The sequence below is a fragment of the Myotis myotis genome, unplaced genomic scaffold (genome assembly GCF_014108235.1).
Source record: "Myotis myotis isolate mMyoMyo1 unplaced genomic scaffold, mMyoMyo1.p scaffold_m19_p_16, whole genome shotgun sequence".
Classification (NCBI taxonomy): Eukaryota; Metazoa; Chordata; class Mammalia; order Chiroptera; family Vespertilionidae; genus Myotis; species Myotis myotis.
The window spans coordinates 29,794,882-29,818,257 of record NW_023416320.1 but is presented as its reverse complement, the minus strand read 5'-3'; the positions used below and the strand labels follow the sequence as shown (position 1 = coordinate 29,818,257).

At 37.1% G+C, this 23,376-nt stretch overlaps 1 protein-coding gene across 1 annotated transcript in view; it reads left to right on the top strand.

Moving 5' to 3' along the window:
- The window catches only part of TOX (thymocyte selection associated high mobility group box), a 301,773-nt gene that overhangs the window by 234,748 nt on the left and 43,649 nt on the right, over nucleotides 1-23,376 (top strand). Inside the window, exon 4 of the mRNA XM_036338318.1 lies at nucleotides 15,599-15,880. Coding sequence (XP_036194211.1) covers nucleotides 15,599-15,880 — 282 coding nt within the window. The remainder of the gene's footprint in view (nucleotides 1-15,598; nucleotides 15,881-23,376) is intronic.

Here is a 23,376-nt window from a genome sequence, read left to right as displayed (position 1 = left end):
CATTCTGCCAATTAATTTACTTTGATGGATGCCAGCTATCATTTGGGAAAAACATACCTAAGTTAAGATTGTCTCATGGCATTGCTTAAGAAAAGTATAGAAAGCACAAATGTTTGTGTATTTAAAAGTAAATTCTAATATAACAGCTAGGGGTCCGTTGTTACAGTTAAATTTTAGTAATAAATGGTGCTCCCATTTCTATTGTGGTGGCATTGAAATGTTTGTGGTTCATCAGCTTAGAAATTATGCAAATTCTAAAATAATTCGTCATCTCCAGTGTCCAGAACCCTGCTCCTGGTGGGCTTTCCTTTTGAACCAATGCTTAATGAATATGTCACTTCTCAGGCACCAATCTCTGTATAAGTAAATGCAAGTAAACGCTTTTACAATTCAGGATTTTAGTATTTAAATAGCTCTGTTAGTATATGGATTTAGCCTCTAAATAGGCTTTAAGGCTTTACCTAAGGTGATAGTAGTTCTTTTTGTTAAAAAAAAAAAAAAAGGTCAGTGCTATTATTAACATTTATGGATTAAAGTAATAAAATAATAAATTTAAAAATAAATTCCCCTGGCAGATTAAAATCTCTATTAATGAGTCCAACCAAGCAAACTTCTCAGCTGACTGGTACTTTACTTTTCTTCTTGTCACGTAGCATTTTAAAGATCAGAAATGCATTCGCTAGGGAGAGTGGGTTCACAGACCAGCAGTTAGTCCGCATCGCACAGCCACCACACTGCAAAGTGACTACCCGGAGGAAAACCATGTTCTTGAAATAATTCAAGGTTCACTATAGAAAGAATATTTATTACATTTCATTTGGAACTGGGTGTTTAACTGGAGGAGAAAGGTTGGCAAGGTATTCTAAGAACAGACTTCAAGCTACACCCACAGTGAGACATGCCTCCCCATCTTCTCTTGCAGATGTTCTGTTTTCTTTTTTCCTCTGGAAAAAGTTTCACTAACAAATGAATGGCACCGGTTGACAAGTGGGGAAATACAAAGAAAGGTTTTAATCAAAATGTTTAAGTCAGTGGCTCATGAAAGCATAATTTATGTAGCAACATTTTTAGTTAATGAAATGAACGTTGTAAAGTTCCAGATTAAAATCGCTACTATTAGTATGACCATGATTTTTTTTTTTATTATCTAATGAAGGAGCCCAAGTTATTTTTAAAACTTTTGGGGACTGATAAAATGGTCTTCCTGATAATACAGCATGAAATGTTAGTGCATTTTATTGGCTTCTTTCAGTGAGAACAACTTGATGCTTCAGAATACATTCTAACATATAGTCTTGAAACCAGAGACTGTACCTCTAACCATCCTGAGATGCAGAAAATAAAACATTTGAAGATCAGATTACTAATTCCCAGCAGAAGTCCAACGATCAGATTGCTCTACGTCACAATTTTTAAAAATATGATTTGATTATGTATTGAATATTTAGGTCTAAAATCATTAATTACTTTAGTGGGAGAGTCACACAGTGATTTTATGTTCAATTTTATTTCACATTACCTTAGACAAATCATTACTTTTATGAAAACATAACAGGTATAGTGACCATCCGATAATCAGTGTGTCTAGTGTCAATCAAATTGCCTTCAGAGTTAAATTATACTTATTCCATTTTTCAAATGCCTTGCTGTGTTAGAAAGCATTCTTAATCCTCAGAGATGCTCATTGCAATTTCAGTGCAATGCAGACAGACTCCTTGTTGCAGCATTATTTACACATTTCAGTCCCCTCTGTCACTCATTAGTCCCCTGCTCGGAAGTCACACTCCGTCCTCCATAGCAATGTATTTTTGGTTACAGGAATTAATCCCCTCTGACTTGTGTTGTAGTATGTCTCCCTACACTGTGAGCTCGTCAAGCACAGGGACAATCTTATCTTTCTTTCCTTTAGGACCTTTCATAATACTAGGCACTGAGTAAGTGTTCAGGAAAATATTTCTAATTGAATTTCCTTCCCAAGATATCAGTGCACACAATTCAGTCATTCTAGGTTCCAGCTGCATCTTCCCAAGTCAGCTTTTCCAACCACCCTGTGTTAAAGGAACATCTGAAAACATCAGATCATACACAGGGTCCATGGCACGGGTGCTCTTGTTATGATATGGGCTTCGAGGTCCAGCAACCTGTGACAAATTCCTGCAGACCCACAAATTAAATAACGGAAGAATCCCCTCTCTGGGCCTTTGGTTCTAACAATCTCACCTGGTTGTTATGAGGGTTGAGTAGGGCAATACATATAAACTTCTTAGTACTGTGCTCGATATATAAGTTGGGGCCAAGAAGTATTAGATAATATTAAAAGACAATGTAAGAGCACAATTAACAAAGACTAGCTAGCACTGCGCAGTGGAGGACACTGACTAACCCATGGATAATTACCTATTCGTTAGGTAAAGCCCAGTTCAAATTGGTTGTAAATAAGTATACTTTCCTGGAGAAACAGGTTTACAATGTAAAGGATATTTGCTATTTTTTATCACTGATACCAAAACTTATTTTATGTCATCATCACCTAGGGTTATAATCATACAGAATTAAGATCTTTTAAAACGTTTTAGACAATAATTGTCAAATTTTAACATATATCAGGTAGATGTTTAACCTATAAGTGACAGATTATTTCAAATTCTTAATTTTAGTTTTAAAAAGAACCTATATTAAAACCTAATTATTGGTTAAGTGGGTCTAATGTTAATGGACATTGAAAGATCAAAAAAAAATCTAAGCTATTTGTCCAAATTAAAATTAGAGCATGTAGCTCACATATTCTAAACGAACATGTGTGCTTCTGTAATAATAATTTTATTATCACCAAGTTACAGGATAGAGTTTTAATTAGGCCCTTTATATCAGCAGAAGCCATGAATTTGGGATTAAAAACCTACTGCTATAACCAGTCTGGTTAAAGACTATGGCGTGATACATTCGGGCTCCAACTTTTATAAAAACCAGAGAACACTTCTAATAACACTTTTCTAATTTCATGGTTCAGTGCACAGTCAGTAAAGATTTAAATAATTCAAAAAGAAAACCTATTCTCTTTCTTTATTAGAAGTTTGAGTCAGGCAAGTCTTTGACATTTAATAGGTTTTTAACCCTTTTAATAACTTTTTATAATGAAATTTATTGGCAGTTGTTTTAAAGAAATGGTTATTATATTAACATGAATAGCAGTCAGTAGTTCTTATGATTAGTTTTGAGACCTTGACCTTATATGACTCAAAGTGTATAAAAGCATAAATGAGTGAATAATGTTAATATTGACTAAATTACAAATACCCAGAAATATAGAAACTGTATAAAACGACTTTCATCTCATTATCTAACATGCTATAAAGTTTTGGCAGACAAATATTTAAATTTTTTAATTGTTTTAAAGAAGCTTAAGGTCACTTACAGAGTCAGATACTTTAAAGGAACTAAAAGACATTGTAATTTTCCTAGACTGATTTTACCCAAGTTATTAATACTATACTCAATAGAAGATGATTTCCAGCCTTTTCCTATCTTAGTTTCACGCTATTTTAACATTTTATAATATATTATTAAAAGGATTATTGAAAGATTTCCATAATAAAATAGTAATTTAAAATTGTACTTTTTTTCAAGTCCCAATAAGTTAGGAGCATACAAATAGTCTGCATAAGGGAGCTATCTGGCCGAAGCAGAATATAAGGCTTTAATTTTGCTTCTTGAACTGTACTTGTAAGTGAATGTCATGTGTATCTAATGATTTAAGAGCCTCGAAATGAACTCAAAAATCACTTTTCTGAACTGATGTTGAGAAGTCAATATTCCACTTGACATCTCCACTTTTACTAACATCCCGTTAGCATGGCAGTGGAAAGGAGGGGATTCAGTTAAATTTTCAGGTTTACATATAGTATAGAGAATCCTTTCAGCTGACTTGTCATGCTATAACTACACAGAGCTAGTTCTCATAGGTAAACCAAAACTCCCGTAGGGCATGTCTTAGAGCATTTCCCAATTTTCTTATCACCTATCCTTACAATCCATTCTTTTTGTGTCAATGCACACACTCTTTTGAAAGTGTTCTGAAAATAAGGCACATTATTCAATCCCTTCCCTGGGCACATCAAAGTAGAGGAGATGTGAACAGACATCAGCATGTTGGAATATACTTTAATATAAGATTATAGCCCCATGAGCAAAGCACTGCCTACACTTTGTAGTACAGAAACAAAAGACTCAATTTATACAAAAAAGTGTGGGGGAGGGCACTTTGTTGACTCCAATCACAAGTAGAGCCAAAGCAGACTCAGACACTCCTGTTTCCAGAGGTGTACAGTTTTGTAGGAACTACTAATTCGAATGTTTTCGGAACCACAGGGTAGACCAGCCGTGGGCAAACTACGGCCCGCGGGCCGGATCCAGCCCGTTTAAAATGAATAAAAACTAAAAAAAAAAAAAAGACCGTACCCTTTTATGTAATGATGTTTACTTTGAATTTATATTAGTTCACACAAACACTCCATCCATGCTTTTGTTCCGGCCCTCCGGTCCAGTTTAAGAACCCATTGTGGCCCTCGAGTCAAAAAGTTCGCCCACCCCTGAGGTAGACCATCTGGTCCCCCAAACCTTTTTAAATAAGGCAGAGCTTTTAATCCATGAGCCTTCATGCCCTGCCATTAACTGGAATTTTGCGAGATCCTCATTGTCAAGCTTGCCTGTTGCACATTGTGGTGTTTCCTTTATGTGATCTGAGCAGAGGGACCCTTTCAAGAGCACAGAGAAGCCCAGTGTTAAGTTTGGAAATATGGATGTTGATAGTGTATCAATAACAGTAGGCCACAAATAGTGTTGGCATGTGCCTCGATGTGAGTCAAAAACATCTTTCCTACTGTGTGACTAAAGGGCATACCTATACCCAGAACCTCCTGGCCTTCATCATGATCCAAAGGAGAGATTATATGTACAGAGTTGATAGAAGAGAATGGTGTACTATGAACTGGAATGCATTAAATGCATTAAATTTCTTGAACTTTGTATCTATCAGTTAGCCTATTAACCTTGATCAGGGAGCTATTAAAATCCAGGTTATAAGTTCAACATTTATCTGATCTAAATCTACTTTCCCACAATAAAACCCTGTGCTCTGTGACATAAGCTGTCCAGCTTACTCCAGGAAAGGTCTCCGCTAACACAAGCTTTGGCTACCAGAATACTTGGTTGCAACTTTTTCCAAGGCTCATTGTGAACTAGAACTAGTCATAAAAAGAGACTCAAGGATGATAAAAATGCCAGGCATCCACCCATGAACCAGGAGGTCATGGTTAGATTCCCAGGGCACATGCCTAGATTTCATGCTTGATCCCCAGGAAGGAGCGTGCAGGAGGCAGCAGATCAATGATTCTCTCTTATCATTGATGTTTCTATCTCTCTCTCCCTTTCCTTTCCCCTCTGAAATCAATAAAAAGCATATTTTAAAAAGTGATAAACATCAGAATCTTCCACAAAAGGTAATGGATATGAGCAACCACCACACAAATAAGTTTACATTTGACAAAATATCTTCATTATCCCAGTTAATCCTTACAATCATAATATAAAGCAAGCATTTAGATCAGTGCATTTCTCTCATATTTATCTCCTTAAAGCTTATCACAACCAAACTACATCAAATACTTATTTATCATATTACCTATTTCTCCCCACTAGACAGTGAGTTGCATAAGAGCAGGGATTCCAGTGTGCTTGGTCACTATGGTTTACCTGGTACCTAGAGCAGTGCCTAGCACATAGTAGGCGCTTAATAAATATCTGTTATTAAAAACTTATTGCCACTATTACAGAGGTTGAAAAAGTTAGACAACTTGTTAGAAAGAGAGCCAACCTGATGATGTCATGAGCAGGGTTCCCTCCACTATAAGACAACACCTCCGATCTAGAAAAAGGAAGAGAAAGAAATCAAATAGAATGGCATAAAGTTGCTTTTGCATTATATTTATAAAAATGAATACAGATGCACACACGGGGGCAACTAAGATACCTCTTTCTAGTGGATGTGAGCCAGCACCCGGCAAGGACACTGAGGACATGGAGAGGTGGGCTTTCCTCACTCCCTCTGTGGCTGTCTGACAGTCAGTGTCTGATCTTTGGTTCATCCCTGGGAGTTTTAAAATTAAAAACTGGTCAGATGATCTATGGCCAGTATAATTTTTAGCATGAGGTTTAAAACTCTCAATTCTATTTTCCTCTAACACATCAAGTCTCTTTAGTAAGGCGAGGCGAGGCCACAGTTTGAAGGAGGAGGATGGCCAGGCATTGTGGAGGTTTCGGTGAGAATAAGGGTTTGATTTTGAGGTGGTATTAATCTTCTCCAGAGAAGGTGGTTCTAGAGAGTGCTATGTCCTCTCATTTGACAAGCATCTAATGAATTGTGCTCCAGAGTTTTGCTTTCCTGTGATAACTGGTTTTATAATGACTAACTACAAACTACAAGTAGTCCATTTTAGAGTATTGTAAAGAAATCTGAGCTCTACATGTTCACATTGTCCTTTGGGAGAAAAGTAGATCCAAAATGTTAAAATCAAAACTAATGTTGTTTTTGGAACTTTAGAGTTGAAATCAAGTTATCCTGACCCAATATTGAATTTTTAAAAAACACACACATTTTCATAAAAATGTCCAGTCTTTCTTTTGAACCTCTTTTTTCCCAGTCTTTCAAAATATGGCATGTGCTTTGCAAGTGTATTTTCCAGATTTCCTCTCTTTTGACATTATCAGTCTTCAATGTCCGAAGTCTAATAGCAAAAATGTTAAAGTTTATTTAAAGTACACATTTTTTTAAATAATAAATAGGTCACACAAGAAGGTCACGTAGGAACAATTTAATTTGTTGGGACAACAGATAATTTAGCTTGCTCTTGGAAAATGCCTTTAGAAAAATAATAAATAAAATTTGATTATTAAATTTACCCACACATTTGTTCTGGTATATACATTTACATATTAATTGAATTCCTGGCAAAAATATGCAATCAAATTAGGGAATTAAATAATATCAACATTTACATTCTTCTCATAGCCTCTTAGAGTGCATTGTTCCTAAGAAAAATGGATCTGCTTAGCCTTCCTGGCCTGATTAATCATGCAAAAGCCAGGTTCAGAAGGCTTTATTTAGATGCTAAGGACGGCTAGTGTTTGATGGTGGGTATGAAAGGAAGGGAGTATGAGCACTTGTCTCCGCCTAAGCCTGCAGGGTCTCCTTCCAGCCCTGGGGAAAGCACTCAACAGCAAAGGGTGTCAAAGGCTGACAGACAGGGGTAAATGGAAGGGCTTCAGAGATTCCTTGCGTTCTCCTGTTCCTGCTGCAACTGGCAGACTTCCAGGCCTTGCCTGCAAAGACCACAGAAAGCAGCAGCTGGTGAGCCACATTAGCAAATAGGCCTCAGGCCTCCCCGTGTTCCAGGCTCTGTTCACCAACTGCTGTTCACTCAAACAGCTGGATCACAGCGAGCCAAGATGTCGTTAGGGTTTTATGTGTACAACTGTTTTGATATGGATTGTCTGCTAGAGGCAGAGATAATGATAGCTTTCAAGGCTCGCATGTTAGACCGGGAAGGATGCTGATATTTGAAAAAAGAAAGCAGACTCTGGAAAGATTGTGAAATGCACAGCTTTAAACACTGAAATGCAGGTCTTCGGTGCTGGTGCCATTCAAGGGCACAGTTTTAACACTCTGTAGTCACTAATACAACTGGTGTTGCTCCAAGAATATATTTTGTTGTTGTTGTTATTACAGTGACACCAATATGTTGCTCATTTTAAAAAAATAATCCAAGATGAGCAACCTGGGTATTGTTTTTTCCTTTTCCAAGAAAATCCAAGGAAAATAAGGGCAAACTCAGGCTGAAACATGTATCAGGGTGCCTGGAGTTTCTCACATGAGGGCTGTCCTCCACCTGCAGTTTTTATCACTGTAGGTAATTGGGCAAGAGGAGAAAGGAACATGGTGTTAGCATCAAGCCATGAATTACAAGCCAGGTCATGAGGGAGAATATATGATATCTGCTTTGGTTTCCTAATTGATTTTAATTGAGCTCTTGCTTTCTATTAATTGGAACAAGGTTTTGAAGAAACAAATGAAATCTTCTCTTTATCATCATAATCTTCCTCCATTATTTTAATTGACATTTTTTAGTTCCCATAATTATAGAACAATATTAGTCCTCAATAGAAAGCTATAAAAGCTAAGGAAATAGTTCTGACTAAAAAACAAACAGTAAAATCTAGCACCTATTTTTAATGGATTGAGTTTCTCCGATGGGAAGATACATATTAAGAGCCATTTGAAACTAAAATGCCATTGCTATGCAGTACTTTATGCTGAGAGAAAAATGAACCTCACTGGCCTCAAAATGAACAACATGAGAAATACACATATTAGAAAGGACCTTTGAGACATTAGAGTCCTGGGAATGTAGCAAATGTAGTTCCCAAGAGATCAAGGATTTATAATACTGTGTATGTGAAGCCAGCGTCACCAACCCTCATTGTACCTGGCTTATACATCTATTTAGTGTAACTCAGGAAATATGTGCTTAGCCAGTGGTTCTCAACCTTCCTAATGCCGCAACCCTTTAATACAGTTCCTCATGTTGTGGTGACCCCCAACCATAAAATTATTTTCGTTGCTACTTCATCACTGTAATTTTGCTACTGTTATGAATCATAATGTACATATCTGATATGCAGGATGTATTTTCATTGTTACAAATTTATTACATATGTCTCCTTTTTTTTCCCCGCCCTTAACAATCCCCTGGCCTCCCCTACCCCCAGTGTCATTGTTACAAATTGAACATAATTAAAGCATAGTGATTAATCAAAAAAAAACAATATGTAATTATATATGTGTTTTCCGATGGTCTTAGGCGACCCCTGTGAAAGGGTCCTTCGACCCCCAAAGGGGTCGCGACCCACAGGTTGAGAACCGCTGTGCTTAGCCCTGGCAGGTGTGGCTCAGTTGGCTGAACAACATCCCACGCACCAGGAGGTTGCTGGTTCGATTCCAGGTCAGGGCACATGCCCAGATTGTGGGCTCGATCCCCAGAAGGGGACATGCAAGAGGCAGCTGATCACTGTTTCTCTCTCATGGATCTCTCTCTCTCTCTCTCTCTCTCTCTCTCTCTCTCTCAAAAAAAAATAAAATAAAATAAAAAGCATTCTAAAAAAAAGAAATGTGTGTTTAGTACCTACAATGGGCTAAGATCTGTGCTAGATACTAGGGCTACAATGGTCAACAAAATACATTCTACCCCTGCTTTTTTGAGTTTATAATCTGTTAGGGTATATCAGTTAAAGTAGGCTCAGCTGCATATAACAGAAAACTCAAAATGACGGTGATTCTAAAAAGGATAAGCATTTACTTCCCCTTCACATTAAAGACTCCCATAGTAAGTAGATTGTCCCAGCCTTGGTTGCTCTGTTATCGGTGGAAGTGGATTTCTTGCGATGTTGCCAGGAAAAGAATTTCCTGAGGCTCACAGGAAAGGGTGAGAAGTATTTATGAATGTGGAAATAAACCCCTGGGTTTCTAATGTCCCACATCTGCCCGTCTTGCCATGGAAGAAGCCCGGTCTTGTCTTCAGTACAGCCAGCATCAAGGCCACGGCCGTAGTTTCTGCTCCATATTAAAGTGCACTCCAGCCCAGCATCCTGCATGTGGAATCTGCACACCCTTGGGCCATGCGGCTGCTAAGACTACATGGCGATGGAGGGTGCAGGAGAGAAGAGAGAGAGAGAGAGAGAGAGAGAGAGAGAGAGAGAGAGAGAGAGAGAGATCGATCCTTTGTCTTCTGGGATAACTACCAGGCGCTTAGCCAACTAACTTTTCAAGATTTCATACATTTGCAGTGGATTCACCCTTTCCCCCCACCCAGCAATGATCTTTCTCCCAGGTTAGACTCGCAGACCTCTGTGGTTCAGCACCTCCCCCTGTGCCATTTTGTCCTTACTGAGCATGTCCTCATCTTTCCCTGCTCTGCCCCTGTCCACCCCTGATCAAGGATGGAAAGGAGTGGGGTTCATCCTTGGTGGGCCGATGGTCCAGTCCCTGGAGTGAGTGTGAAGCTGTAGGTTCCTAGTGAAGCAGACAGGCCTCTGTTTCCAGCTGAATATGCCCAACAATATCCGACTCCCCTTTGCTTTCTTTTCTTTATTAATATTAATAACTAGTCATTACGGTGATAACAGCTCCATAATAGACACTCGGGTCCAAAATGTTTTCCCAAGCTCTAATCACACCTTTTTGCCAGCAGAAAAGAACAGAACAAAGTGAATCTTTCCCTTTAGGAAGACTTCTCAGAAGTACCACACAACACTTGCACTTACATTTTATTAGTCAAAACTTGGTCAGATGGCCATACAAAGCTACAAAGGAAGGTAGGAAATGCCCTCTGTTAGCTAGCTTCTTGGCTAGACAGCTAAATAATGGAGGCCTGTCCCTCAGGAGAAAAGTATAATGAGTGTCAAGGAGGTTATAGCTTGAGGTTTCTGTCATAAAGGGAAATAGACATCATTCAAATTTTTTCATCTTGTGAATAATGCTAGATCAAGGTCACAGAAAAAAAAGAAAAATCATCAAACCGGTTATAGTAAGTTCATACTTGTAGTACTTATTTCTTCATTTATATAATGACTCAGCAAATAATTTTGAATACTTGAAATATCTAATTTAAATTAGTTGTGTACTGATCAAGATTACTCTCTAGAAAGTACATACACTATAGACTAAGAAATTTAAAAGTGGTGTCCCATAAAGAAATGCTTCCCAGCTCAGAGTAGAAAGGTTCTTAAAGCTTTGGAGATGAGCTGATTTTTGAACTTGACTTTAAAATATACTTAGGGATTGGATATAAAAGTATTGTAAAAAAGAAAACACATATGTAAAATAAAATGATCATATTTCATTTCTACTTTAATCTCTGTTGGTAGAAAGATCTGAGAACATTTAACCTCTCCCATCCTCAATAAACTTGTGCAAAACAGTCATTCCTAAGGGCTGCCTCAAAGGGGAATTACAAAGCTCAATAAGTAAAAACACTGTGCAAACCACAAATCGCTGAGCAAAGTGAGATTTCTTAAACTGCTTTTTAAAACTTCAGACAGCAGATGCTCAGAAAATGCATGCTAAGAGAACAGCATAGACAAAGACACATGTTCAAGGGGGAGAGACATAGGCAAAGAATTGCAATTAATTGGGTTTGGCTGAACAATACAGTGTGTGAAGAACAGGTATAGGCAATAAGGTTTATTTGGAATCTTCAATGGCATGCCAGAGATTAGACTTAATTTGGTAAGCAGATATCATTGGGACGTTTTTGAGTCTATAGCTCATGAAGATTAATTTTGCAGTACCCTTCAGGGTGGATGTGAAGAGATGCTTTTTAGTCAAGTACTATTGTAAGTGGAGAGATAAAAAAGGCCTGAAATACATGAATGGGTGTGGGAATGAAAGGGCTGATGGGAGGGATATTTTAGAGTAGACTCAATGGAACTCAGAAGAGTTTGAAAGGAAAGGAAAGAATCAAAAGTTACTAGAACATTTGCATAGAGGTGACATGGCTAATGAAGGTGTCATCAACAGAAATTGGACACATTGTACAAAATAGGTTTGAGAAAGAAAACATCGTTCATGTTTCTAGCAGAGGTGATGTCCAAGTAGTGATGTCTAACAGGCAATTGAAAAGTTAGACCTGGAGTTTTGGTCAGAACTGTACATTTCAGTGTAAAACGTTCCCCATTAACAAAATCATGATGAATCTTAGCTGGGTGGAAGAAATGTGAATGAGTAACAGAATGTTAGGGAATCATTTAGGGGTGGTGGGAAGTTGTAGGAAGAAGTCAATAGAGGAGTCATGAAGAATCCGAGAATGCAGCAGTTGTCATAAGCATGACATAGTGAATTATTCACAATAAGTTAAAAATATTGGAAATAATACTTTACAAGTTGAGGTTGTGTATTTGACATTAAGACCTGTAATTAAATCAATATGTTTCTAGAAGGAAGCCAGTAATCAAAACATTTGCTTTCATTCATGAGCTAATTGTCAGTAAGTAATCAGATTCCATCCATATTTTCCCCATATTATCTATTAGGCAGTGACTGATACTGAACTGACTCTTATGAAAGCAAGATGAAATAAAAATACTCCAGCCCGGCCAGCATGGCTCAGTGGTTGAGCATCAACCTGTGAACCAGGAGGTCACGGTTCAATTCCTGGTCAGGGCATATGCCCGGATGGTGGGCTCCATCCCCAGTGTGGGGCATGCAGGAGGCAGCCAAGCCATGATTCTTTCCCATCATTGATGTTCCTATCTCTCTTTCCTCTCCATTAATTTTTGTAGTTTAAAAAATAAAAATACTCCTCCTAATTTCCAAATGTCACCATGGGTGTTAAGATCTATTTCTAAGTGCATCAGAGACCTAGGAGAGGAGTATGCTTTCTAATTTGTGCTCCCTACCCTCTAAACAGAAAAAATTGTCCTTTGATTTGGTGTTAAAACTGCTGTTTGTCTGCCTGGCCTAACACCATTGGTGATAAGATATTTTCAACTACTGATGAGTCTGTTGAAAAAGAGGTTCCCTGTTGAGTACTTCACTGTCCCTACCTAAATTGATTCTTTACCCCTCTTTTGCCATGCACCACCCCCTTCTACCAATAGTCCAAAGGTGGGAACACAAATTTTAGCAGTCAGTGATCTACCCTCAAGACTAATTAACATGAGCAAACAATCAAAAAGATTAAAAACTGATGAGAGAGATAGGTGATATAAGGTGAGATCTTTTTAGACTTTTGAGGACCCTTGGTTGTAGTCATGAATCTGGAAACTATATATAAGTTAACTTAAAAATCATACTTTGCAGTATCATGTTGAAAACAATGATATTTCTGAAAGAGTGAGATTAAGAAGCAAGGTCCAAACAGATAAGTTACAAACTGTTCATGCTTTTAACCTGAGATTTATGTGAAGGAGAAATCGTGATATCAGTTAGCTAAATACTTTTGGAAAGATAATTTAGTTAAAATGTTTTTGTTAGTAAACGTTTTTAATTTACAAGACTATGAAAATGTATTCTCCTACAAACATGTATGTTTGAACATGCATGTGAGTGCTTTGTTGGGTTGAGAGAGGGGCTGCCATGTATAGGAGAGTACCCATATATGCATCCATTACTCTGGGCTCACAGTGAGAGAGTTGTTCTAAATAGAATCTAAGAAAAAATACAATAGGACTCAGGACTTGAGAGAGTATAGTATATACTACCTCTTCTGTGCATTTTCAAGAGTCAGTTCTGATTTTCATGGTACCCTATGACAGTGATACAACTTTAAGAATATCTGTAGAAGCTAGTATCATTTCATATGAAAGGTCAGATTATAGAATTTGGGGACAGCTAAGAAGGAAGAAAAACTATTTTAGTAAATGTGAGTGGAGGCAACATGAATGGACCAGATAAAAACAATCAATTTAGGCAGATAACATTTGACAAGGTGTTTTTGATTATTTTTAGTTAACTATAACTCTCTCTGTGGGAAACATAAAATGTTGAATCAGCTGCTTAATACTGTAGGAAATATCAAAGACTGAAATCGAGCGATCTTGATTTTAACTCCAATTCTGTGGCTTGGGGAAGTAACTTAACTTCTCTGGGCTTTATTCATTCTTATTTATCTATCTACCTATTTCTTTTAATTCTACAGACATTCGACAAGCCAGTACTATAGCCTCCTCCTAATAATTCTCTTCCATAGATGAAAAAAATGTCACTAAGGATCTCTGAAGCTCTAATATGTATCATTGAATAGTAATGACTACTTAATGAGGGACTTCATAAAAAAGACAACTATGAGCTACTTTTGAAGGATTGGAGGAATATAGTTTAAATTATGGGGCATGAGGGGAGGTGCTGATTTGGACCAGAAAATGAGCAGGTACAAAACCATGGGCCATCCTAAGCCCTCACCAAGAAGAATCAGATTCTAGAACAGCGGTTCTCAACCTGTGGGTCGCGACCCTTTGGGGGTCGAACGACCCTTTCACAGGGGTCTCCTAAGACCATCGGAAAACACATATATAATTACATATTGTTTTTGTGATTAATCACTAGTCTTTAATTATGTTCAATTTGTAACAATGAAATTGGGGATCACCACAACATGAGGAACTGTATTAAAGGGTCGAGGCATTAGGAAGGTTGAGAACCACTGCTCTAGAATATCTAGGACTGAGTCTGAAGATGAAGCAGAGTAAGAGCTGGAAAGGTCTGAAGGGGTGATACTGACTAATAAGAGACCTCATGGTGAAGACGGTAAACCTACCACAGGCAGGTACCTCTTCCATCACAGCGTCAGTTTCAGGTGGAAACAACTAAGTTGGTAAAATGACTGGAGAGCATTAGTAGAAAATGATTTTATTACCAAAAGGAAAAAAAATCTGTGACTAAGTTATTTAATTAACTTTTACAATATTTCCTTGTCATGATAACATTTGCAGACAGGTAATTACTAGGCATTCTGACACCATGTGGAATTTTTTTTTTTTTAATGAAACCGAGAAAGATAACATTATTCATTTTATTTATCAGTTCCAAAATATAACTTTAACCACATCCCTTCATTGCTTTTCTTTTTTCCCATTTTTTCTTTTATTCTCTCTCTTGTCGTATAAAGCAAGAACTGCATAAAATCTCCAACGTCCCTCAGAATGAAAAAACTGAGCTGCTTCTATAAGCACCATGAAATATTCCCCATCATTCCCCATAAGTTTGAAAATGCCAGAGAAATGTTCAATGAAATCCACTATACTCCTCTTATACCACACATTTGATCTCTGGATACGTTAAGAGCTTCATCCTCCAATGCTTTTAATTCTAAGCCTTGCAGAAACAAAATTCATTGCTTGAATTACAAGAGTGAGTCTCATTAAGGCTAAAAAGCAGTGACCCAGATAGCATAATGGATTAATATGGTGACCTTGCAACTTTAGAGAATCACTTTCAAATGTGACTGTGTTGTCAAATCATTTCAATAGTCAGTTAATCAATTGGTTAATACCAATCTGGGAGCGTTCTTAGTCTGGAAGTTAGTAGATCATTTTGGCCAACACTAGCTGTATAGAATTAAACTGAGAACAACAGCATGCTTAACTCCCAGACCTTTCTTAAATAATCACAATAAAAAAAGGATTTCATGAATTGCTGTGAATGCTGTAATCACTAATAATTATATAGTGCTGACACTCTAATAAGCATCAATATTTTGAAACTTATACTATAAATATTTATAATGATGTTTACGTTTCATTAGCAAATAAGGACTATAAATATCATTAATAGGCTCTTTGGTAATGAACTGTGATGTTGATTGAACTCTCAAATTCTATGGTAACAGCACCTTTAGGGCGATACATACTGTTAGAGGGGTGGGGGAGGGGATGGAAATGTGTATAGTTCAGCAGGACATCTTACAGAATTTTTAAAGTCTAAGGAATATTTTTTTTAATTTACTCAGAAACATGTTTGTGAAAATTATTCCTATCCATTTTCTTGTAGATGCAAGATATACGGAACCCAGAAGGAGCTCAATATAGCTCCCATCCTCAGATGGCAGCCATGAGACCCAGGGGTCAGCCTGCAGACATCCGGCAGCAGCCAGGAATGATGCAGCATGGCCAGCTGACCACCATCAACCAGTCCCAGCTGAGTGCTCAGCTTGGGTTGAATATGGGAGGAAGCAGTGTCCCCCACAACTCACCATCTCCACCTGGAAGCAAGTCTGCAACTCCTTCCCCATCCAGTTCAGTACATGAAGATGAAGGCGATGAGTCGTCTAAGGTAGGACTACATTATTTATAGGACCTATAGGAAATGCTTGTTGCCTGAAAAGGTTTTCCTTGGATCCTTCCTTGACCTGTAGTGGGTGCAAGTTTATGTCATCCAACTTAAGAAACATTGATGGGGGACGTACTTTTATTATGAAGCATGAGGTTATAAACTGAGTGAATTGAATCACCTTGTCCAATTACATTTTTAAGCCCCTAATAAATCCTTTCAATTTTCATGTATTAATGCATAAAAATAAGTTGCACCCACAAAATACAGGGTCTTCACAGTGAGTAAGCTGAATTTGCCACTCATTCAAAAAAGTCAATTTCAATTTCACCATTTTATTTTAAGAAGACAAAGATGGTGGTGGTGGTGGTGTATGTGTGTGTGTTTAATAGATAAAACTGTTGAGATCATCTGACCCAATCATTTCATATTGAGGATGAGGAATGTAAGGGGCAAGGAAATTAATGACCCCCTTCCAAAGGAAAAGCTGGGCAATTCATTGCTTACCTATTATTAGTCCCACGCCACTAAGTTTGTTTGACTATCTGCCTATCTGCCTTTGTCACATTAAGTTATCTGTATAGGAAGGTGTGTCTTTAAATGTCCTCAGATGGCAGAATTCAAGGCAGCTTTTTCAAATGACTTCACCAAAAGCAAGTGCATTCTCATTCAAAAACCAAAATGATCTCTTTATTGTCTTCCTTCTCAGGCAAGCATCTTTAGGATTTGTCCAAGTGAGGACTCTTGTGCCTAATTACTATGAAAAACACTCACATTTATATGTGTACTTCCAGTTCCTTCTCTTTTTAAAATATTACTAATGAGTTGTCACTTGTGTCAGCCCTTAGATTTCTTTTCACTTTTGCAAGAATTTTGCTTTTGGGAAATGAAACTTGTCAACATGTTACCAAAGGCAGCGCTGTGGGATTCTGATCTACTGTATATGGTTAATGTAAACTAATTTTTAAAAATCCAGATAAATAGTGACTCATAGATTTATTTAGCCTGATAACAAATACAATGCTGCTATATTGGCTACATTTTATTATTTTTGGTATTCCTACTGGTCTGGCATTTTTAGAGGTGGTGAATGATGCTCCAGTAAGCTCTAATTCCTAGAGGTGGTGCTCTAATTCCTAGAGATGCTCTAATTCCTAGAGGTGGTGAATGATGCTCCAGTAAGCCCACCTTTGATAAACAAACCAAGCAATCCAGAGCCCACATCCCAACTGTTTTCTATATCAAATTCTCACATAATTTTCTTAAGAAAATGTGTGTCATTCTGATGGTATTCAACAGCCAATGAATATTTGGACATTAAGAATTTGGGGCCAGTTATTTAAATGTTAGATTATGCATGAATAATTCAAGTTAAATTCTTAAATATAGGTGATATGTACTCTACTTCAAGGGAAAAATACAATATATTCTACTCACTCTGGCTGACTGGCTCAGTTGGTTATAGTATTGTCCTGTATACCAAAAGGCCAGGGTACATACAGAAGGCAACAAATAGTTTCTTTCTCACGTCGATATTTCTCTGTCTCTCTCTCTCCCTCTCTCTCTCTAAAGTCAGTAAAAAATCTTTTGGTGAAGATATATATATATATATATATATATATATATATATATATATATATATCATAGCAAAGATTATTTATACATCTGGGCTATATATTTTTAAGTATTCATTGCTAGAATTTCAGAAAATTGGTGTAAAATTAGTAGCATCTTTTGACAGTAAAGTTTATGCAGGATTATTCTTATTTACATAACACTTTCCACACTCTTCAACCTAAATTAGTAGACATCTGAGTAGAAACCAGAAATTCCTGGAATTACATTCATAGATTCTGCCATTTTCTATTGGCCCATAAGGTCCATATCTTATCATTTTGCTGAGACATGAATTTGTATGTTATGAGCTTCCAAGCTGGTGTGAGAGTTTGCCAGTGAGTAACCTATATCCAACCACTAACATCAACCTCTCAAAATAATTTGTAGCTCACTATTAATGATTGTATAGTATTTTATGGTAGAACCTGTATTCTATAGTGGTATATTCTTGAATTAGTGATGTGTGAAGGCTTAGGGATAGATTTTTCAAGAAAGCCTTCATCAAAAATGGCTTTTTGTTTATAGAAATATTTCTAAGCTCATGTTTAGTTTACGTGTATTTTCCATCTCAAGAATACCCACCCTCCCATTCCAAGGTTACATACTGTTCTTCACCTTTATTCTAATGCAAAATCCTCCTTACCATTTAATCAACTTATATTTATTAAATGGCTAAAAACAGTCCTCTGACAAAAATGTTCAAGCATTCTTCATCACAGTTAAATATTAAACTGGGATTTTCCCCTGTATATGTGAGCAGGATTTATGTGGAGTGTTCTATTGAAATAGCTCCATTTAAATGTGAAATAGCATTAAGTCAAAATGATCATTTAAGTCATTTCTAACAAGAGAATTAAAAAAGAATATTTACTCTCACTGTAGCAAAAGAAGCCTTTAAAGCTTCCCTCTTAACACTTTATGCTCTCTTAAACAATTACATATTAATTCCCATTTATCTAATTGAACAATTAAATGAAATATGTTTGTTTTGACAGAGAAATACTGTAAATATATCAGTAAAACAAATTATCACCTTATAAATACTACCCACAGTTCTGATTGCTATGGAGCTGTGTTGACAGCCTAAAGTCATAAACTAGACATACAGTAAAACATCAAAGACATATAAACTTGAGTAGCTTGTGGTTCTAAGCCTGTAATCCAGCACTTGTAATACAGTAGACACTTTAAAACACAAAGTCTCTGGCATTACAAGTATATTTATAGCACAGTATTTTCTTTAAGGAAATTATGGGCTAAGAATCACAATTTATATTTTTCCATCCTTTTACTTTCAACTTTTCTGCTTAAAATATTCTTAAGTTTTGTATGTGTCTCTTGTAAATAGCATATGGTTAGATAATCTTTACTTTTAAATGAAACTGACTTTATTTACATTAACATCAGTACTAAATATTTTGGTTTATTTCTCCATTTAAGTATGTTGTTTTCTATTTATCCCCATATGTCCTATGTTTCTTTTTTTTTCTTACCTTCTTTACATTTGTTTTTATTTTGCTCATTCCATAATTTCCATTTTAATATTGGAAATTTTATACTTTTTCTGTGCACTTAGTAGCTAGCCCTGTAACACAAATGCATAAAAGTCTTACATTGATTGATATCTTTACCCTTCTTATTTACTTTCATTCCGAATCATGCTGGAACAGTTATTGCTGTTGTTTAGTTTAATGATAATTTAATTAACTTCTATAATTTAATATACTTCACAAAACATTATTTATTATTTTTAGTCTTTTTTCTTCAGATTTATTCACATATTTAATATTTTTTCACCTGGCATCATTTTCTCTACCCCTTTAAAATTTTACCGCATGAGAATCTGTTGGGAATATAACTACCTTAAAAAGTACTTTCACCAGATATAGAACTTTAGATTGATAGTGATTCTCTTTATGAAGATATTATGTTACTTCATTGAATCCTGATTTTCATTCCTGCTTTTGAAAATTCTCCTGTCTTTCCTTTGAAAGTAATCTGTCTTTCATCTCTGACTAGTTTTAAGATCTTCTCTTGCCATTGTTGTCCTTCGGTTTTACTGTGATATATGTGGGTTTCTTTAAATTTATCCTGAATTTAAATATTTCTATTTTCTATCAATTCTAAGAAATTTTCAGGCATTATTGTTTTTCATATATTTCCTCTTGTGATTTTGCTCCATTCTCATCCTGTAGACTTTCTCATACTATTCTCTATGACTTGTTGCTTTTACATTTTGCATTTCCTTGCCCCTCTGTATTTATTCTGATAGATTTATTTAAATCAATTACCAGCTCATAATTTTTTTTCAGCAATACCTAATCTAAAACTAAAGCTGATCTATTGAAGTTTTCATTTCAATTTTTTTATATTTCTGGTTTTATTTGGTTTCTTTCTCAAATATGTTTTGACTTTTTTACTTGCTTGCTTTTTATCTATATACTTAATCTCTTTTGTCCCTTTAAGCATTTGCTAATTCCTATATATGAAGTCTTTTGGGGTCTGATTCTACTCTCTGTTATTGCTGTTGGCTCTTAGTTTTAATGCCTTGTTCTATATTGCTTTCTTGCTTTTGAAATGAGAGCTGATATTAATTATGACTTTATGAGACTTCTATTAGACTTTATTTGAAAGTGAATTCCTCTAAAGATGATTTTTGTTTGCTTCTGCCAAGCATCTTAAACCATTATAATCTAGAATGATACTTGCCTTAAAGTTCTTCAAATCACCTTATTTGGGTAAATTGTTATAAATGCTGGCATTCAGGATATAAATTGATACAAATGCTGGCTTCTGTTTGTGGATTATCACAAGAGATGTTTCCCCTGTCCGTTCAGTATCATCCTTGCAGCTCCTGGGTGGGCACATACAAGAGAAATCATTTTATGTCCCCCTTACATTGACACTGTAATTCTCTTCTGTCCTTACTTTAATAGGAAGACTTCTGCTAAACATCCAACTTCTGGTAAACAATGAGCTTTGTCTTCTATCTTCTGTGCCTTTAACTCAATTTCACCAGGCTTAGCAACTATCTTCAAGATGAAAGCTGGCTTCAATATTTTGCTTATTTCTCTGGGTTCCTGCTTTCATTCACTATTTGCATTTAAGAGAGTCTTATTAATTTGCTAGCTTCTCAGTGCATGTGCTTTTCCATAGTAACAGAAAGAGAAGTGGTTGTTGTTGTTGTTTGTGGGGCTTTTTTTTCTCAAAGGCAATAGGATAAGTCACCAGAGCAACAATTACATAAGCCTTTAGAAAAGGACTTCTTATTTACCACTGTTCTAAAGGCAAGAAGATTCTTGGAATGAAGTAAAAATTATAAGCAGATGGGTTTCTATAAACAATGAAATCAAACAATGTTAGAGCTAGATGTCAAGTCACATTATCTAACAATAGGGCAGAATATTTAAAATTGGGACTTCAAATTCTGGTATTTTCCACCTTGAACTGTGTTTATTATGCAGTTGTTCAACACTTCACATGCTATAATGTGCATGATACTCCTGAAGAATTTCTTATACCCCTGCAATTGAGAAAATATGTATTCCTTGCTTATAAAATATAAAGTGTCCCATTGATTGAGGCTGAACTTAACAAACTAGTTCTGGAAAAATAATAAAATTTAGTCAAATAGCCAGTTAATACTCAATTTCAAATAATTCATTTGAGTGTATTCATTCAAGTGTATACTAGGAGAGTATTTTCAAGGTGTCTTTGTTCTTAGATGATTCATACCTTATGTGATTAAGCACATTTGATTAGTTCATAAAATAAAAATAAAGTGAGGCTAAACATAGGCACCTGGCATTTTATCCAGTGGAATGTTATCACAATAGCTATGCACTCTTTGTAAGGCCGGAGAAACCCTCCATCCAAAATATGAAGAAGTAAACACGAGGGCCCAGATAGGCAAATTTAGATAAGACCAAGTGAATCCGGAAACCAAGATGGCGGCATAGGTTAACGCCGGAGATCGCTGCCTCAAACAACCACTTCAGAGATATAACTAAAGGACAGAACGGACATCACCCAGAGCCACGGGAAGGCTGGCTGAGTGGAAATTCTACAACTAGGAGGAAAGAGAATATCATACCCAGACTCAGAGGAGGCGCAGTGCTGAAGTGAAATACTCAGGTGCGGAGTGTGCGCGCGGAGCAGGCTGGCGGCGGAGGGCGCGGTTGTTGTTTTCAATCGGGAGGGAGTTTCAGACTCTGAGCTCCAGATCCGGGCGAGTCTCTGGGGACCGAGACTCAAACGGGAGAAACGGGACTGTCTGGCTTCGGTCGGAACTCGAAGGCAGCTTTCTCTCCGAGGTTTGCAGCCATTGCTGGGGCTCTGAGAGGCAGAGCCCCTGGGGAAGGAACTGAGAGTCGCCATAACTGCTTGTTCCGCCCGCCCTGTAGATCCCCGGGGACCCGCCCCGCCCAAGCCCTGCTCAGAGCCATTTGCCGGATAGCCTCAGGCAAACGCTAGATTAGCACCGCCCTAGAGATCCAGCACAGAAGCCCTCCCACTACAGACACAGCAGACTCTCATAGCCAGTTAGCCTGGAGGTCAAATCACCCCGGTATTGCCGACATCAATCAAGGCTTAAAGGCAACAAGACTGCGGTCAAAGACCACTAGGGGGTGAACCAAGAAAGCATAAAAAATGCGGAGACAAAGAAACAGGACAAAACTCTCAATGGAGGATATTGAGTTCAGAACCACACTTTTAAGGTCTCTTAAGAACTGTCTAGAAGCTGCCGATAAACTTAGTAAGGCCCTCGAAAAGACTGGTGAGACCACCGATAAATGTAATGAGATCCTCAAGAAATCTAATGAGACCCTCGATGTTGTGATAAAGAACCAACTAGAAATTAAGCATACACTGACTGAAATAAAGAATATTATACAGACACCCAACAGCAGACCAGAGGAGCGCAAGAATCAAGTCAAAGATTCGAAATGCGAAGAAGCAAAAAACACCCAACCAGAAAAGCAAAATGAAAAAAGAATCCGAAAATGCGAAGATACTGTAAGGAGCCTCTGGGACAGCTTCAAGCGCACCAACATCAGAATTATAGGGGTGCCAGAGGATGAGAGAGAGCAAGATATTGAAAACCTATTTAAAGAAATAATGACAGAAAACTTCCCCCACCTGGTGAAAGAAATAGACCTACAGGTCCAGGAAGCGCAGAGAACCCCAAACAAAAGGAATCCAAAGAGGACCACACCAAGACACATCATAATTAAAATGCCAAGAGCAAAAGACAAAGAGAGAATCTTAAAAGCAGCAAGAGAAAGAAACCCAGTTACCTACAAGGGAATACCCATACGACTGTCAGCTGATTTCTCAACAGAAACTTTGCAGGCCAGAAGGGAATGGCAAGAAATATTCAAAGTGATGAATACCAAGAACCTACAACCAAGATTACTTTATCCAGCAAAGCTATCATTCAGAACGGAAGGTCAGATAAAGAGCTTCACAGATAAGGAAAAGCTAAAGGAGTTCATCACCACCAAACCAGTATTATATGAAATGCTGAAAGGTATCCTTTAAGAAGAGGAAGAAGAAGAAAAAAAAAGGTAAAGATACAAATTATGAACAACAAATATGCATATATCAACAAGTGAATCTAAGAATCAAGTGAATAAATAATCTGGTGATCATAATAGAATCAGGGACATAGAATGGGAATGGACTGACTATTCTTGGGGGGGAAAGGGGTGTGGGAGATGCGGGAAGAGACTGGACAAAAATCGTGCACCTATGGAAGAGGACAGTGGGTGGGGAGTGAGGGCGGAGGGTGGGGCGGGAGCTGGGAGGAGGGGAGTTATGGGGGGAAAAAAAAGAGGAACAAATGTAATAATCTGAACAATAAAGATTTAATTAAAAAAAAA